Source organism: Bufo gargarizans, chromosome 3 (genome assembly GCF_014858855.1).
Source record: "Bufo gargarizans isolate SCDJY-AF-19 chromosome 3, ASM1485885v1, whole genome shotgun sequence".
Classification (NCBI taxonomy): domain Eukaryota; kingdom Metazoa; phylum Chordata; class Amphibia; order Anura; family Bufonidae; genus Bufo; species Bufo gargarizans.
Genome location: NC_058082.1, coordinates 105,489,699 through 105,508,063, shown reverse-complemented (window position 1 = coordinate 105,508,063; position 18,365 = coordinate 105,489,699). Strand labels below are relative to the sequence as shown.

At 46.6% G+C, this 18,365-nt stretch overlaps 1 protein-coding gene across 5 annotated transcripts in view; it reads right to left on the bottom strand.

Moving 5' to 3' along the window:
• LOC122931132 (cyclic AMP-dependent transcription factor ATF-7-like) overlaps positions 1 to 17,479 on the bottom strand; it is a 95,039-nt gene extending 77,560 nt beyond the window's left edge. For 2 of the 5 annotated variants that reach the window (XM_044285084.1, XM_044285086.1), the window contains exons 1-2: positions 17,372 to 17,479; positions 14,717 to 14,815 (exon numbers count right to left, since the gene is read on the bottom strand). In XM_044285084.1, the coding sequence (XP_044141019.1) occupies positions 14,717 to 14,780 (64 nt within the window). In that variant the 5' untranslated portion in view covers positions 14,781 to 14,815; positions 17,372 to 17,479. Of the gene's footprint in view, positions 1 to 14,716; positions 14,816 to 17,186; positions 17,267 to 17,371 lie in introns of those variants that run through there. The other 3 variants (XM_044285085.1, XM_044285088.1, XM_044285089.1) reach the window with 3 other exon arrangements.
• Positions 17,480 to 18,365: the final 886 nt, after the last annotated feature.

Below are 18,365 nucleotides of genomic sequence, written 5' to 3'. Positions count from 1 at the left end.
CAGTGGAGAGAATAGCTGCATTTACCTAATCTCCTCTCTAAGGGGACGAGTGATCGCTGCTATGATCGATTGTCCCCCATACAGATTCATTATTTCTGGACAGCAGATTCCAGTTCACACAGAACAATCTCCTGCCCAGAAACAATGACCAGTGTCTGCAATTCACCGGGAGATTGGCATCACCTTTAGGGTTCATTCAGATGGCAGTATTCAGCAGCATTATTGCGGACAGTTCAGCATGTCTGCAAAAAAAATAAAAAATAAAAATCAACTGACTGCAGTCCACATTTTTGCAGACCCATAGACTTCAATGGGGCCACATCCTTATTTTCACTGACAAGAATAGTGCGTTTTATTTATTTTGCCGGGGGGTGGAACGGAAGAAAAGATGCAGACTCCGCATCTTTTGGGGCGCCACAATATCCAAGCTCTCCGACGGCACTGTAAAAGCCATTTGGTAGAAATGCCCATCTTATGGTTGCTACAATTTTTAGAATCAGAAATTGCATTTAGTGCCCACAGACAAGGCTGGGTTCACACATAGCGATGGTGCGCAACATGTTACCAGGAACTCCCGCAGTTTTGCTGAAGGGCACGCCTCTTAATAAAATAAGTGAATTTTGGACTGCAACTTTCTTAGGCTGAATAATAAATGGGCACAGAACAATAACTCTGTCCATCATCCGGTGGCAGGGTCAGCGAGCCACTTTGGACTCCCAGCGCTAGACCTGCATGCCATCACAGCAGTGACGGACCAATGAAATCAGCGGGTCTCTCACTACATAAAGTTGCCCTTCCTCAGTGCAGCAGAAAGGTTCCCCGTCAGATCCTGATGAGTCCTATAACCTTTAATTTGGTTGGCAGCAAACACGTGGATTTCTGCACGTCCCATTGAGATGAATGCTGATCAGATACTGATGGTCTATCCTCAGTTACAGTCGGATAGCCCCTTTTAAGATAAATGGAACTAGGTTTAATTTGCACAAATTTCTGCAACATAGCTGTCTCGTGTAAATATAGCTGAAACGGGCCCGATTCACCCTTTAAAATGCACATAAATACAAGATAGCCTTCAAGCTGGTCTTTAAAGGGGTCATCCGGTAATAAATAGCGATGACCTCTATGGATAGGTCATCAATATCCAATCGGCAGGGGTCCAGCATTAAAGTGAATGGGGCTGGAACTGCAATACCAAGCACAGCTGCTGTACTATGTATGGGGGGGTCTGCCAGGGTTCCATAGTGCTGCGTGCTGAGCTGCTGATGGAAGCTCAAACGCAAATGTGAACAGAGCTTTAGTATCTAAAGACAGTAAAGGTATGAGTCTTGGAGACCCTTAGGCTACCTGCACATGGCAGACTAAGGGTCCATTCATATGTCCGCAAAATGGGTTTGCACCCGTTCCACAATTTTGCGGAACAGGTGCGGACCCATTCATTTTCAATGGGGCCGCAAAAGATACGAACAGCGCACAGTGTGCCATCCGCACTTCCGTTCCGCAGCCCCGCAAAAAAATAGGAATTAGACTTACAGTTAATTCGTTTTCCGGAGATTCCCTCATGACAGGACAATTGGAGGTTGTTTCCTGTCCCAAGAAGGTCAAAGGCGAACAGAGGTTAAAAAAGGTCCCTCCCACCTCCACCCACCAGTGTTTTTCCAAATTACTACACCAGGATGAATGCAACTGATTTATTAAAATCATAAGAAAATCTTATATGCAATATTTACATAGTCAGTAAGGGAGGGGATGTACGGGTGCCGTCATGAGGGAATCTCTGGAAACCGAATTACAGGCAAGTCTAATTCCTTGATTAACAGACCTACCTCTGTTTATAGACTTAAATACTTAAAGGGGTTGTCCGGGTTCAGAGCTGAACCCGGACATCCCTCCATTTCCCCCCCGGCAGCCCCCCTGACATGAGCATTGGAGCAGTTCATGCTCCGATGCTCTCCTTTGCCCTGCCGCTAAATCGCGCAGGGCAAAGGCATTTTTAGGAGATCCGGTGACGTACCGGGGCTCTCCATGGGGCTGCCAGGACCCCAGTGTCATCACCGGCACTGATGGGCGGGATTTAGCTCTGCCCTAGCCAGTAAAACGGCTAGGGCAGAGCTAAAGCCCGCCCCTCAGAGCCGGTGACGTCACCGAACACACTGCTGGGCGGAAGTTACAGCAGTTAGCGCAGGGCACGGGAGCGTATCGGAGCATGAGATGCTCCGATGCTAGCCTCAGGGGGGCTGTCTGGGTGAAAATAAGGGTATGTCCGGCAACCCCTTTAATTAGAGGAAGAATAAATTAGACTTATTAGACGTCGTCCATAAAAAGGATGCCCTTTACCTCTAAGCCTAGTCTATATGGTAAGTACCATTGCGTAAAAGTGACTCGCTCTAAAATCAGCTAAAATATTGTAACATCATATATAACCACTACACAGAGTACACATTTACTGTAGACCCCCATTGCAGTTCATTCCCAAGAGCTTAATTGTTATAACATGATAATCAACCAACTCCGGAATGTCTACAAGGTATAAATAAGAAATAGAGCCAAGCTGACAGCACTGGCACGCGGCAGGCATGGACATCAACAATGAGGTAACCAAACTGTACTATTAACTTCATACTGGTCCAGGACATGCGCGGACCCTGAACCAGGAGTTGTTGGTATGAACTCAAGGGAGAAAAAAGGAGAAATAACTCTCTTGACGAAACCAGGCCAACCAAGAACCCACCTGCCCGCATAGCTTCAAGGTCAGAGCCAGTCTTAAGGGTTTCACAAGATCTTTACATGGCACTGGCCAGGAGACACAGGACCTATGCAGCGCACATAGCCACAGCTTATCTGTGTGAGCATGGCTGTAAGTGTGAATGTGGACAGAGGAATGCACAGTCTCCATTGCCGTTTTGTAGCCCCCTGGGTTGTCGTGCAGGGAGGGGAGTCTCCTTCCCAGGGATGACAGAGGTGCCCTTGAGGTTATGGGTATTAGGTGCAATGAAGACAGGGTCCCTAATGTTTGTGACATCAGCACCCTTAGGTGCAAATAGATAGAATAACAGAAGAATTTAGTTGGGCATAAGTTGACATTTACTGAAAATCACTTGTCTTGAGGTAGGTTATACCAATTTATTGGCATAGAAGGGTTAGCTATAATCCATACAAGACAAATTCCCAGCCAGGATGGTGCTGCCTCCCATATAACAGGTCTGGGTAGGATCTTTACTAAATTTCAGTGCTCTGGTCACATTAATGTTCCTTTAACTTTAGGCTGACCCATCCTATCTCCAGCTGTAGAGTATACTATACCCTATAAATCACATGGTCAGTATATATGTCTTGCACTCCTTGAATTACATAGAATTACCATTAGTATTGTCCATGGAGGAATGTGGCTCCAAATACAGCTGTGCGGTAAACTGTAGATCGTGAATAGGCACTGTAGGCTACTCCACTCCCCAAATGATAGTAGAGTGCATAGATTGAACTACCACTCATCTCCACTAGGCTTTCCCTAATCTTTCTGTTACACTGGGTCCTTACCGGAGGTCTTCACCTTAGGACCCCTTTAGCTTTAACTTAACTTCCTGCCTCCTACCTTGTTACTTTTATGCGTCAGGGCACCAGTAGGAGGCCACTGCCCAGCGGCAGACGGACACGCCTGGCGGCACGCCAGACGGGGGTCTAGAGGGGGGCACGCCAGGCACAGATACATTTTTCCTAGATAAAGGAATCAAGTGAGACATAACTAAGCCACATTGCTAGACCTGAAATATTTAAAGGGAACCCGTCACCAGTTTTATGGTGTCCTAACTAAGCGCGACATAAATAAGTGACTGAATCTCTTAGCACAATGGGCCAGTGGGAAAGTGAGCACAATGAAGATGCAGGTAAGTCACAGTGTTGGCCACCACAGTCAGACCATGTATAGACTAACCATAAACGCACCATACTTCTCATACATAATATAGACTTCTTATACAGTGGTCCCTCAAGTGGTAACTTGAGTTATCGGTTCCCAAGCCCCAAAATGTCATCCAAGATAAGAGAAAATGAAGATTGAAGAAAAATAAGCAGATAACTAAAGATAAAACAAGTCCTTACACATAACATCCAGGAATAGCAGCTATTTTACCAGAGAAGTGACCTTGATTGGTTGGATCTGAGTCTGAGGCATTGTATGTTGAGTTTAGTTTCAACTTACGATGGGTCAGAAAAGACCCTTGTATGTTGAACATATTGTATCCCGAGACCATTGTATCTTGAGAAAGCACTGTATACTCTTCCAGTCATATGGTATACATAACTCCTATCACATACTCTCCATATATACAGTAGTCCATGTATCCTATACTCACACAGATATACTCATCTCTCTCTATACAGGGAGTGCAGAATTATTAGGCAAGTTGTATTTTTGAGGATTAATTTTATTATTGAACAACAACCATGTTCTCAATGAACCCAAAAAACTCTAATATCAAAGCTGAATATTTTTGGAAGTAGTTTTTAGTTTTAGCTATTTTAGGGGGATATCTGTGTGTGCAGGTGACTATTACTGTGCATAATTATTAGGCAACTTAACAAAAAACAAATATATACCCATTTCAATTATTTATTTTTACCAGTGAAACCAATATAACATCTCAACATTCACAAATATACATTTCTGACATTCAAAAACAAAACAAATCAGTGACCAATATAGCCACCTTTCTTTGCAAGGACACTCAAAAGCCTGCCATCCATGGATTCTGTCAGTGTTTTGATCTGTTCACCATCAACATTGCGTGCAGCAGCAACCACAGCCTCCCAGACACTGTTCAGAGAGGTGTACTGTTTTCCCTCCTTGTAAATCTCACATTTGATGATGGACCACAGGTTCTCAATGGGGTTCAGATCAGGTGAACAAGAAGGCCATGTCATTAGATTTTCTTCTTTTATACCCTTTCTTGCCAGCCACGCTGTGGAGTACTTGGACGCGTGTGATGGAGCATTGTCCTGCATGAAAATCATGTTTTTCTTGAAGGATGCAGACTTCTTCCTGTACCACTGCTTGAAGGTGTCTTCCAGAAACTGGCAGTAGGACTGGGAGTTGAGCTTGACTCCATCCTCAACCCGAAAAGGCCCCACAAGCTCATCTTTGATGATACCAGCCCAAACCAGTACTCCACCTCCACCTTGCTGGCGTCTGAGTCGGACTGGAGCTCTCTGCCCTTTACCAATCCAGCCACGGGCCCATCCATCTGGCCCATCAAGACTCACTCTCATTTCATCAGTCCATAAAACCTTAGAAAAATCAGTCTTGAGATATTTCTTGGCCCAGTCTTGACGTTTCAGCTTGTGTGTCTTGTTCAGTGGTGGTCGTCTTTCAGCCTTTCTTACCTTGGCCATGTCTCTGAGTATTGCACACCTTGTGCTTTTGGGCACTCCAGTGATGTTGCAGCTCTGAAATATGGCCAAACTGGTGGCAAGTGGCATCTTGGCAGCTGCACGCTTGACTTTTCTCAGTTCATGGGCAGTTATTTTGCGCCTTGGTTTTTCCACACGCTTCTTGCGACCCTGTTGACTATTTTGAATGAAACGCTTGATTGTTCGATGATCACGCTTCAGAAGCTTTGCAATTTTAAGAGTGCTGCATCCCTCTGCAAGATATCTCACTATTTTTGACTTTTCTGAGCCTGTCAAGTCCTTCTTTTGACCCATTTTGCCAAAGGAAAGGAAGTTGCCTAATAATTATGCACACCTGATATAGGGTGTTGATGTCATTAGACCACACCCCTTCTCATTACAGAGATGCACATCACCTAATATGCTTAATTGGTAGTAGGCTTTCGAGCCTAAACAGCTTGGAGTAAGACAACATGCATAAAGAGGATGATGTGGTCAAAATACTCATTTGCCTAATAATTCTGCACTCCCTGTACAAGTGTAGTTCCATGCACTGTGCCCTCTTCTGAGCCATGTGACGGCAGGCACGGTGTGCCGACAGAACCGTGGACAGTACGTGCTTTTCTGGTCAGGATGGCAGCCTGCATACACTGCTCCGGCACCAAGCCCCACAGACTGTATGACTACCTGCACACGTTACAGATTACGCCATTTTTCCCCCACACAGATTCCTTCGCAGAAAAACTGCAGCGCAGAACAGCACCAGCGAAGTGTATGAGATTACACAAATCTCATGCACACTTTGCTTTTTCCGTTCCGTGCGGATTCTGAAATTCGCAGCATGGCGATTCTTTTTGCGGATTGCACTCTTTGCAATGCAAGGGTGAGAGCTACACAAAACCGCAAGTTACACATGGAGTTTTTGGTTGGGAATTGAAATGAATGGGTCCGCGGACTCATTCATACGGTTCGTGTGAATAAGCCCTAAGTGTAAGACTGCTTCCTGGCTGTCTTACAATTAGACAGGCGCAGGAAATGGTAAATGATATGGGCCTACCGGCCCGGGCCCTTCCCCGCCCACTTTTTTAGACCTGGCGTGAGAGGGGAAAAGTCACAGAACTGTGCCCGGAATACACCTAGTATATGCGTATTTCTGGTTAGTAAATGACCCCCTTTGTTTTTTTCTTCCATGTGGAAACTGACATGTTGGGTGGATTTTAAAATCTGCAGCATGTCAATTGTTTGTGCGCTCCACCCACTCTGTAGAGGGGTATTCCCCAAAAACCTCAATGGGGTTGTTAACATAAAAAGAAAATCTGCACTAAACCCCGTATCAAACACCACACGAGTTCATAAAAAACAATACGGATTTGAGCCTTTTTTTGTGCAGATTTCATGCATACAAATTTTTTACCATGTGCAGGTACCCTAAAAGGGCTTTTCTGGTAATTAAGATTTTTTTTTAGCAAGTGACCACAGTCTGCCCCCTGATTCATATTTAAAGAGGTTCTGCAGTTTTTTTTTTATTGATGATCTATCCTCTGGATAGATCATCAGCATATGACCGGCGGGTGTCCAACACCCGGGACCTCTGCCGATCAGCTGTTCGAGAAGGCAGCGGCGCTCCAGCAGCGCCGTGGCCTTCTCGCTGTTTACCGCAGGCCCAGTGAAGTCACGGCTAGTATCAACCGGCCTGGGGACGGCCAAGCTCTGTTCACTTGAATGAACCCCTTTAACTACTCCACACCGCTCTAGTCCTCTGCACTGCCTCCGCTGTGTCCATCTTCCGGTCCCCGCACTGTCACATCCAGTGGTGCATGATCACATGTGCTGCTCCAGACAATGACTGGCTTCAGTGGTGATGACGCCATAAGGAGCACGTCACCACTAAAGCCAGTTATTGGCTGGAATGGTGAATGTGACCATGCACCTGCCGGAAGATGGACACAGATGCAGTAGGGGGGACCAGAGCGGCGTGGAGCAGTTAAGTATGAATTTTTTGTTTAAGGGGGTGGCTGCAGACACTTATTAAAAAAAAATAATAATAAATAATGTTCATTACAGGAAAAACCCCTTTAAAAGGGTTCTCTGGGATTACTATGATTTTTAAAGAGCCTTTATCTAAAGGGCAGATTTGTCCCTATGACACTGGCTGACCTGTTACATGTGCACTTGGCAGCTGAAGACATCTGTGTTGGTCCCATGTTCATATGTGCTCATATTACTGAGAAAAATTGTTTCAATATATGCAAATAAGCCTCTAGGAGCAACAGGGGCGTTGCAGTTACACTTAAGAGGCTCTGCTCTCTCTGCAACTGCTGCGCCATCTGCACTTTAATTGACAGGACCAGGCAGGGAAATCATTATCATCACACATGGCTCTGTCAATCTTCTGACCCACTATAACAATGCCTATCCTTGTCCGCAAAACGGACAAGAATAGGACATGCTCTATCTTTTTTAGAGCCGCCTACATCCCACAAGCGCACTCCAGGCCACAGAGCCCCCAAACCTCGGACCTTAGTCCATATTACTATACCAGCACAAGCGGCTCATCCAGTGTTCTGAAAAAGGCTTTATGCCGAAAAACGTTTTGCGAACTGGAAAACAGCCTATGCAATAAAGTACTGCACGTAAAGCATAAAAGTGGTTTTCAGGAGTCTTTCTCTATATTGCAACTCGGCCTGGGAACCGTCTCCTGACACCCACGAAATATTCCCCACCTAGAGTGTGATCCAACAACTCACTATCTTTTTTGAGGGGCTGCGGAACGGACACACGAATGCGAACAGCACACGGTGCGCTGCCTGTATTTTTTGCGGACCTATTGAAATGAATGGGTCCGCATCCGTTCCACAAAAAATGTGGAACGAATGCAGAGAAAAAAAATATATATATACGGTTGTGTGAATGGGGCCTAGAGGTAAAAGAAATGCATTACAAAATGACAGCTAACTTCAGTAATCATTATTTTAAAGTATTTCTGACTATCTTCTCAAGATGGCCACCGATGCCCTTACCCTGAGGATAAGACCTCCCTAACTACCCAGAATTCATTTGGCTCATCTCGGGAACTCGCAGCCTCACCCCAACCAATCTGCTTTCTCCAGACTTAAACACGCCCTTTTCCTCCTGAATAGTTGTTTGCAAATTTTTATTACGAATATTGGCACTATACCGGTCCAAAGGGAGCACGCATGCAGCGTTCGGGACTGCCCACTAGGGTTGTTGCGGGTATCGAAATATCAATACTTTTGTCCCGGTATCGATACAATACCGGGATTTGACATTTATCGATACTAGGCTGCCCTACTGGGCAGCCTAGCATCAGAGAACATTGAGCGCACTGCTGTCAGCGCGCTCATGTTCCCTCAGTCATCACTCTTTCCCTCCCACCTGTGCCGCTGCTGCCAATAAGAGAGAGGGGCGGGTGCGCTGTGCCACCAATGATAGTTAACCTTTAATATAGGAGGCAGGTGCCGGCAGCAGAATCACATAGCCGGCACCCTGCCTCTGACAGGGAGCTGCAATCAGCGCCAGTTAACCCTTCAGGTGCAGCACCTGAGGGGTTAACTGCCGCTGATCTGCTGCCGGCACCCGTCTCCTGTATTAAAGGCTAATCATTGGTGGCGCAGTGTACCCACCCCCCCTCCCCAGTATTAAAATCATTGGTGGTGCAGTGCGCCCCACCCAGTATTAAAATCATTGGTGGTGCAGTGCGCCCCCCACCCCTCCCCCCTAGTATTAAAATCAGGGTTTCCTCCCCTTCTCATTGGTGGCCGTTCTGATCAGAGCCCCAGCATGGCAGCCAGGACGCTACTGAAGCCCTGGCTGCCATGGTAATCTCCCTGCTGCTGTGTGTACTGTGCACAGGGCAGCAGGGAGAGTGTGAGGTCCTATTCACCCTAATAGAGCTCTATATCAGGGTGAATAGGACAAGGGATGAAAAGACCCCAGGTTCTAGCCCCTAAGGAGGGAAATAGTTAATAAAAAGTAAAAAAATAAATAAAAAGGTTTCCCAATTTTACATATAAAATATATAAATAATAAATAAACATATCACATATTGCCACGTCTGAAAAGTCCAAACTATTAAAAATATATATATATATATATATATATATATATATATATATATATATATACACACACAAATCTCCTATGTAGTGAACGCTGGAACAGAAAAAAGTATATATAAATAAGAACTGATTGATTCTCCATTTTTTTAAATGCAGAAAGCACGTGGCTTTTTTGGCATTTTATTTTTTTCGCATGGTATCGAGTATCGCAATACTTTTTTATGGTATCTGAATCGAATCAAAATTTTTGTATCGCAACAACCCTACTGCCCACTGCTACCTCCGTCTTCTGTATATAGAAGATAGGAGACAGAGGACACCTGGGGGAGGAAAGAACATGCTGCAATTACTAGGTAATTCAATACCTATGCAAAAGTATTAACTAGGGAACAAGGTAAACTTAGTCAGACCAATCCAATTACATACATTTTTTTTTTTTTTATATGACAGTTACCCTTTAAAGGGTGTTCAGATCTACTCTGGCACCTCCTTAGGAGATTCCACCACAAGAGAGACACAAAATAACACCACGCTGCCCGGTAATATGACAAAGACCCAATGAACCCAGTATAGTCAAGGGGGACGTCAGGGGCCATTGCTGTCCTGATGGATTAAATATTCCCATAATTTCTGTCTTTCCGCTCACATGTACAGAGAGTGCAGAGGACACGAAAGAGGGGAACGAACAACAGAAATAAGGTTTTCTTCCTGACTATTTTTAGGTGGTCAGATGGCTGAGGGGGAACCAAAAACAGGATTGAAATATAACCAATGAATGGTTCTCAGAGTTAGGGCTCATACACACAACTGTTGGTGTTTTTGCGGTCCACAAATTGCGGATCCGCAAAATAAGGATACCGGCCGTGTGAGTTTCGCAGTTTGCAGAACCGAATTTCCTGCTCTCTATAGAATAGTCCTATCCTTGTCCGTAATGAGGACAATAGGACATGTTTTTTTTTTTGTAGGGCTGCCGAACGGACTTACGGATGTGGACAGAACACGGTGTGCTGTCCGCATCTTTTGCAGCCCCACTGAAGTGAATAGGTGCGCATCGAATCCGCAAACAATGCAGAACAAAAACTATGGACGTGTGCATGAGACCTGAGGGTGCATTCACACTATGTTTTTTGCAGTCCGCAAAAATTCAGATGACATCATTTTGCAGATCCATTGTAACTATGCCTATTCTTGTCCGCAAAACATGCAAGAATAGGATATGTTCTATTTTTTTTTTTTCGGGTGCTGCGGGAAGGACATATGGATGGACCCATTGAAATGAGTGGGTCCTCATCCTAACTGCAAAACAGGCAGATTGGATGCGGACCAAAAATACGGTCGTGAGAATAGAGCCTTAGGCCTCCTGCACACTACCGTATGTTTGCTAGCTGCTATTTTTGTGGAAAGCACATGGACCCATTGAATTCTATGGGACCATGCATACATCCTTATTTTTGGCAGATCCGTGTGGCTGTTATACAAATTATACAACGTGTCCTATTCAGGTCCATTTTGCGGATGAGGACCGCCATTTCTATTGATGGGAGTGAGAAATGGGTGGAGTGTACACGGAAGGTATCCATATTTTACGGATTTGTGGATTGCGGACCGATATACGGATATGGTTGTGCTCCAGCATGGTTTCCAATTTTAATCACGACATCTGGTACCACTGCTGTCTCCTGCTGTAGCTTTTGAGACAGAACAAGCCTGCAGATCTTCTTAGCAGAGGACATGAGGGTGAAGGACAGAGATACAACTTCTCCTCTTTCTGAATTCACTCCTGGTTTTGGCTTCCAAAACAGCACCAGGAACCCTGACTGTGTGGCCTTCCCTATGGCAGGTCCTATAACTGTACTGGCCAGTGAGACTCCAACTGGAAAGTAGAAATGTGAAGCTATTTTAGTGCCAATCATTAATGGCTGGACGGCTAATGACAATAGTTACATCTATAGACAGCCTCAAAAAACATGATCCTGACTGGGAAGAAAATTTGGCCCCATGGTAGACAAAAGAAGGGATTACCAGCCTCAGAACTGAATACCCCCACTATTGAAGGCGGCTTCAAAGCATCTTTATCAGAGCTGAATGCTCTTGAAGAACAGTCTGTGTAACTGGTAGAGCAGGCTCGCTCTTCACTACCGCAATATAACCACATAGGACCTGTATGATGGGATGCGAGACACCAATATGTCAATGTAAGAAAACCTGCTAGTAATTACCGGGAAGGGTTCAGAAACGGAAGATCCAGGAACACCACAAAGTAACCAGATCTCACACCGAGCACGGTAAGGGATCATCCAGACGGCTGTATGTTGGTGACTACATACGATCCCCAATTTGTGGATCGGATGTGGACCCATTGTCACAGCGTAGGGGGAAGGGAGGAACACCAGAATGATAACAGAAGGAAAATGACCAGAAACTAGGCCTCAAGGCTAGGGAAAGGGAACCGGTAACCACCTAGGAAACCCTAAGGCCCCTTTCACACGGGCGAGTATTCCGCGCGGATTCGATGCGCGAGTTGAACGCATTGCACCCGCACTGAATACCGACCCATTCATTTCTATGGGGCTGTTCACATGAGCGGTGATTTTCACGCATCACTTATGCGTTGTGTGAAAATCGCAGCATGCTCCTCTTTGTGCGTTGCGATAATCCACGCAACGCAGGCCCCATAGAAGTGAATGGGGTTTGGTGAAAATCGCAAGCATCCGCAAGCAAGTGCGGATGCAGTGCGATTTTCACGCACAGTTGCTAGGAGACGATCGGGATGGAGACCCGATCATTATTATTTTCCCTTATAACATGGTTATAAGGGAAAATAATAGCATTCTGAATACAGAATGCATAGTCAAATAGCGCTGGAGGGGTTAAAAAAAAGAATAAATAATTTAACTCACCTTAGTCCACTTGTTCGCGTAGCCGGCTTCTCGTCTGTCTCCTTTGCTGAACAGGACCTGGGGTGAGCATTAATTACATGAACAGGACCTGTGATGACGTCACTCCAGTCATCACATGTTCCATCACATGATCCATCACCATGGTAAAAGATCATGTGACGGACCACGTGATGACCGGAGTGACGTCATCACAGGTCCTGTTCATGTAATTAATGCTCCCCCCAGGTCCTGTTCAGCAAAAGAGATGCCGGGCTACGCGAACAAGTGGACTTGGTGGTGAGTTAAATAATTTTTATTTATTTTTTTAACCCCTCCAGCGCTATTTGACTATGCATTCTGTATTCAGAATGCTATTATTTTCCGTTATAACCATGTTATAAGGGAAAATAAAACAAACAATCTACAGAACACAGATCCCAAGCCCGAACTTCGGGTTTGGGTACCAAACATGCGCGATTTTTTTCACGCGAGTGCAAAACGCATTACAATGTTTTGCACTCGCGCAGAAAAATTGCGGGTGTTCCCGTAACGCACCCGCACATTTTCCCGCAACACCCGTGTGAAAGGGGCCTAACTCTGACTCCTGTCAGTGTGAATAGACCCTGAAGGTGGGAATATTCATACACCGGAAACCTAGGCCCTAGTAACCCTTACTAGTCCTAGGAGTAGTGACAGGGTCTGAGACTACTGGTTACTTCCTAGATGAACGAACCAGCGTCTCCCTGGGGCCTAGTAAAAAACGAACAAATGGGAACAATAAAATACAACGAGAAGTATACTCAGCTTCAAAAGAAAATGGATGAGCAGCAACTCAGATGAGAACCACACCAAGCTCTTCCAACGCCAGGCAGATAATATCAACCGTATGGTAAGAAGTACGAGTCCAGACTAAACAGAGGAAGTAATGACCACAAGCTACACCTGACACAAGAGGTGTGGTCATTACCAACAACAACACTGCAATAAGTGAAAACCAAGAGGCTGTCAGATAACCTCACGTGTCAGCCAGTCTCTTAGATATTCTAACCTCTGTCACAGGAGGGATCGTGACACCTATTTATTTCAATGGAGCTGCAAAAGATGCAGGCAGCACAGCGTGCTTCAAATAGGCGGACAATAGGCATTTCTATCATAGGACTGGCCGTGTGCGTTCTGCAAAATGTGGAAAGCAAGCGGGCTGGTATCAGTGTTTTGCGGAATCTGCAATTTGTAGCCCGCAAAAACACATATGGCCATCTGAATGAGCCCTAAATGTGAGGTCAGCCCAACACCGCGCACCAGAAGGCTAATAACATGAGTGTGTTCAGAGACGGCTGCTCCTCTGACTGTACTCACATTTAGGGTGCTGCGAGTTCCTGCCTGAATGCAGATCTACTGCACCGTACTCCTAGAATCATGTCAGTTCAGTACAGTAGACCCATAATCAGGAAGCATTGCACAGCATCAGAAATCGTCACGATGCTGCGAGTGCAGTCAGAGGAGCCGTATTCAGTCGGGATAATGCAGCCATCATGTGGAGGTTAGGGTAAAACTGACCTGATTGCACTACATGAGGCAATGCTACTCTTTATAGAAGCAGCCAATAAATTCTACAGAAAACATACACAGGTCAATTTCATGACGCCAGTTTTTAGGTGAATTGCGGATCGCACATGGCCGGCACTATCAGAGAAAATGCCTATTCTTGTCCGACAAAAATAGGACATGATCTATCTTTTTTGCAGGGCCACGGAATGGAACTACGGATGTGGACAGCACAGGGTGTGCTGTCCGCATCTTTTGCTGCCCTATTGAAATGAATGGGTCCGCACACATTCAAACGGCCATGTGAATGAGCCCTAACACTGGTACTACAGTCCAATTGTGCAAAATCTACGATATAATAATTAAACGGACTTACTTTCTGGCAGTTCGTGCACCAGAAATTCCATCCTACGTCATCTATGGGCTGGCGTAGGATTGAACTATAATTTTCACCTGGTTCTAACATACAGTAAGTCTGACGGGTCACAGGAGGTCACGCCCCCTACCGCTAAAACCTGCTCACTTTTCAAAAGTGGCAGGAGAAGTCACACACTGACAAAAGGTGGAGTAAATATGGTGTGCACCATAGGATGAACTTATTTTTATTTATTTTTTTACCATAAAACTGGCGGAAACTGCTTCATATATCCGCCCCAGCATGTTCTAGGTATAAGGCTTTTCTATAGGAAATGAAAAAATGTGTGGATAAAAAAAGTTCATGAAAAATAAAACACACCATCCAAAGAAAGCAAGAAATTCATGGTATTAAAAGGACAAAAAAAGAGGTGCCACAAAGGAGGCCTAATAATGTTCCACTCCAAATTTTTTTACCTGAATTTTGGTCAGATATCCTTGGCCAATGCTTATAAGCAGCACCCGCGGTGAGATAGGACATGGCCTCTCTAAGCACACAGGGGAAGATTTATCTGCCTGCGATGAAAAAATGGCATTAAAAAGTCGCAATTTTATTTTATTTTTTAAGTTGCAAAGTGCAGTTTTATGCTGCCCTCGACACTTTTCAGAAGGGGGCGGTGGCAAGGGCTAGAAGGCGGCGTGCCCAGTCACCACAACAACTTAATCTTCATTACATTTCTGTTCAGGCGCACTGACTGCAGGAGGATGAGACTAATTTATAACAAGGCCAGAATCTTGTAAACATTAGGCGCATCCTCCGGCAGCGCAGGGGATATCATCAGCGCAGAAAGCGCCAGTCTTGATAAATCTCCCCTCGGACTCTGCGGCCAACGTGTGTTTTCGGTTTAGCTCCATTCAATGAGGCTAAACTACAAGCAGGCCCATGGCATTCAACGTGAAAACCACAGTAGAAACTGTGGCGGTTCTCCTGCAGAATACGCAGTGTGAACGTACCCTAAATGGGTAACTTGGTTATAAACATTTATAACATATCTCCTCAATAACTGATAAATGTCCAATGACTACAGGATAAAATGCAGGTACGTCCCCCTATCGCTATCAGGGAGGTCATGGATGCCTGTTCAAACCACCAACACAAATTGTAAGGAGGAGCGGCGATCGGCTGTTTCTGGCAGAATTAGGCTCCATTCACACGTCCGTATAATGGGTCCGCATCCGTTCCGCAAATTGCAGAACGAGTGCGGACCCATTCATTCTCTATGCGGACGGAATGGATGGGGAGACATTTCCGGAGCGCGCCCCTGATCTTCCGGTCCGCGGCTCCAGAAAAAAAATAGAACATGTCCTATTCTTGTCCGCAATTGTGGACAAGAATAGGCAGTTCTATGGGGGGTGGCGGCTGGGTGTATTGCGGATCCGCAATGCACTACTGATGTCTGAATGGACCTTTGAGGCGGGTTTACACGTCCCGATTATTGTTCCATCCCGACAGTCAGTAATCTCCTTCACAGTATCAGGACGAGGGATCGCTACTGCAATCACTTGACTCCATAAAGAATCATTGTTTCTGGGCAGCAGATCGCTGTTTAGACTGCACCATCTGCTGCCCAGAAACGATGATTGATGGGCCTGCAGGAACGACAGGATCACCTGATGATCTAGCGTTTCGCTCGTTTATCGGGTGATTGACTGCTCATTTACGCAGCTTTCCCTGCTAATGATGGGGGATTCCAGCAGCCGGACCACCAGCGATCACCTGTCTGTGGACTGCAGGGCTTCACTTGCACAACCCCCTTCACCGACAAGGTTGTAGCAACACTAAACCCAGTTTTTTGGGGGGTTGCTAGAGCTACAGTTATTATAAATTAGTGGCTACATACAGATCGTACTACAGACTATGAGGAGCCACATCAGATTTCACAAGTAGTAATGATGAGTATTATTACTGTAAAGTCCAGTATGAAGCTACACAAAAGCAGAGTAAAAGACACAAACAACTAATATCTGCACAAAACCGCCATTGTGCTCCACAACGTGACCAGCCCCAGACTGTCCGTACACCAGTTACTGGATGGAGGCCGGTTATACGGCGAGTACACTACTACAGCGGGACGTCAGGGAGAGCGGGGAAAAGCAGGGGAGGGAGCAGACACAGGGAGGACTGAAGATTCTGGAGTAATTCAGGGTCAGAGGCTCCAGCATGTGATATATTCAGACCCCGCAGCATCAATAATAAGAAGGGACCAGGAGAAATAAAGACCTGTCCCCAACACTAGAGAGAGACAGGCGGGGCGGCGCAGGAGATGGTGGGAGCAGGCACCCAGGACCACAGTGTTGGGTGGGAGCAGGCACCCAGGACCACAGTGTTGGGTGGGAGCAGGCACCCAGGACCACAGTGTTGGGTGGGAGCAGGCACCCAGGACCACAGTGTTGGGTGGGAGCAGGCACCCAGGACCACAGTGTTGGGTGGGAGCAGGCACCCAGGACCACAGTGTTGGGTGGGAGCAGGCACCCAGGACCACAGTGTTGGGTGGGAGCAGGCACCCAGGACCACAGTGTTGGGTGGGAGCAGGCACCCAGGACCACAGTGTTGGGTGGGAGCAGGCACCCAGGACCACAGTGTTGGGTGGGAGCAGGCACCCAGGACCACAGTGTTGGGTGGGAGCAGGCACCCAGGACCACAGTGTTGGGTGGGAGCAGGCACCCAGGACCACAGTGTTGGGTGGGAGCAGGCACCCAGGACCACAGTGTTGGGTGGGAGCAGGCACCCAGGACCACAGTGTTGGGTGGGAGCAGGCACCCAGGACCGGGTGGGAGCAGACAGTGCTGGCTGGGAGCTCAGACAGTAAGTCTGTAAAGCGTACATTCTGTCCCAGCCCTGTTGTTAAAAACCCGCCTCCATGCAAATTCCTATTGGGTGTGTTACCTGTCACTTGTTCACACACCGCCTCCTATTGGCTGTTCAAAGCAGACCCAAGGAAAGGGGGCAGTCTCCCAGGTTTGGGCCCTTTCCGAACCTCTAGGGTATTTGGGGCGTTGTGTCGCTGAGCCCGCAAGTGACATGCGGTGTGTGTGCTACGGACGAGTCAGCTCTCGGCCGCCATCTCTCACCGTGTCGACTCTCCGTTTTCTCCGAGTCCCGGCCCCGCTGTCCTCCACCAGCAACCTACAGCAGCGCGGGCGCCCCAATCCTCAATTCTCGCGAGAACAACATGGGCGGGGCAGGCTGCTTCCTCGTGACGTGCAAGCGCTTCCAGCTGACTGTCAGGGGATTGGGGCGGGGCTAGGACGCTGACAACTCAGTGGGCGGGGTCGTGATGACTGTAAAGAATGCGAGCGGGTGGGGCTGAGCGACCTGACTGACAGCGGAGACCCTTGGATGAGGTGACTTGCTGTCCATGGGAATGTGGGGAGTAAATAGGTGCAGGAGCGGCCTCTGCAGGCCATCCCGTGTTACTACACCTATGTGTATTATGCAAGTTGGGAGCTGCTGAGAATCCATTAGAAGCAGAGTGGACGGGTAGGTGTCATGTAGGGGGGGACCCAATTATTACAATAGTAGGCCATTACTATAATGACTGTGTTATGAAAACTGCCCATAGCAACCAGTCAGGTCACTTTATACTATGATCAACTGCTTTTGGACCCATCAATGCCCATTGGGCGTTGCTAGGGTCTCAAAAGATCCGGGCACAAGCACCAATGCATATGGTCTAGTTCAGCCATTCTCAAACTGCGGCCCTCCAGCTGTTGTAAAACTACAACTCCCACAATGCCCTGCTGTAAGCTAATACCTGTAGGCTGTTCAGGCATGCTGGGAGTTGTAGTTTTGCAGCTGGAGGGCTGCAGTTTGAGGATGCCTGGTCTAGTTCATTGAACAACCGCACAGTGTGACGCACAGACATCTTAGCTTCCTTACTTTTCTGTCATCACCCCCCAAATACTATCCTGAAGAAAAATTAGTGCTCCCCCCCCCCCCCATAGTAACAGTACTCCTCATAGTCCCACCAATAGTAATTCCCTTCTAGAATGCTCTCATTAGTAATACTGCCCCCTACTGGACCCTTAAACAAAATAAAAAGTGCAGATAAGGGAGGGGGTATAG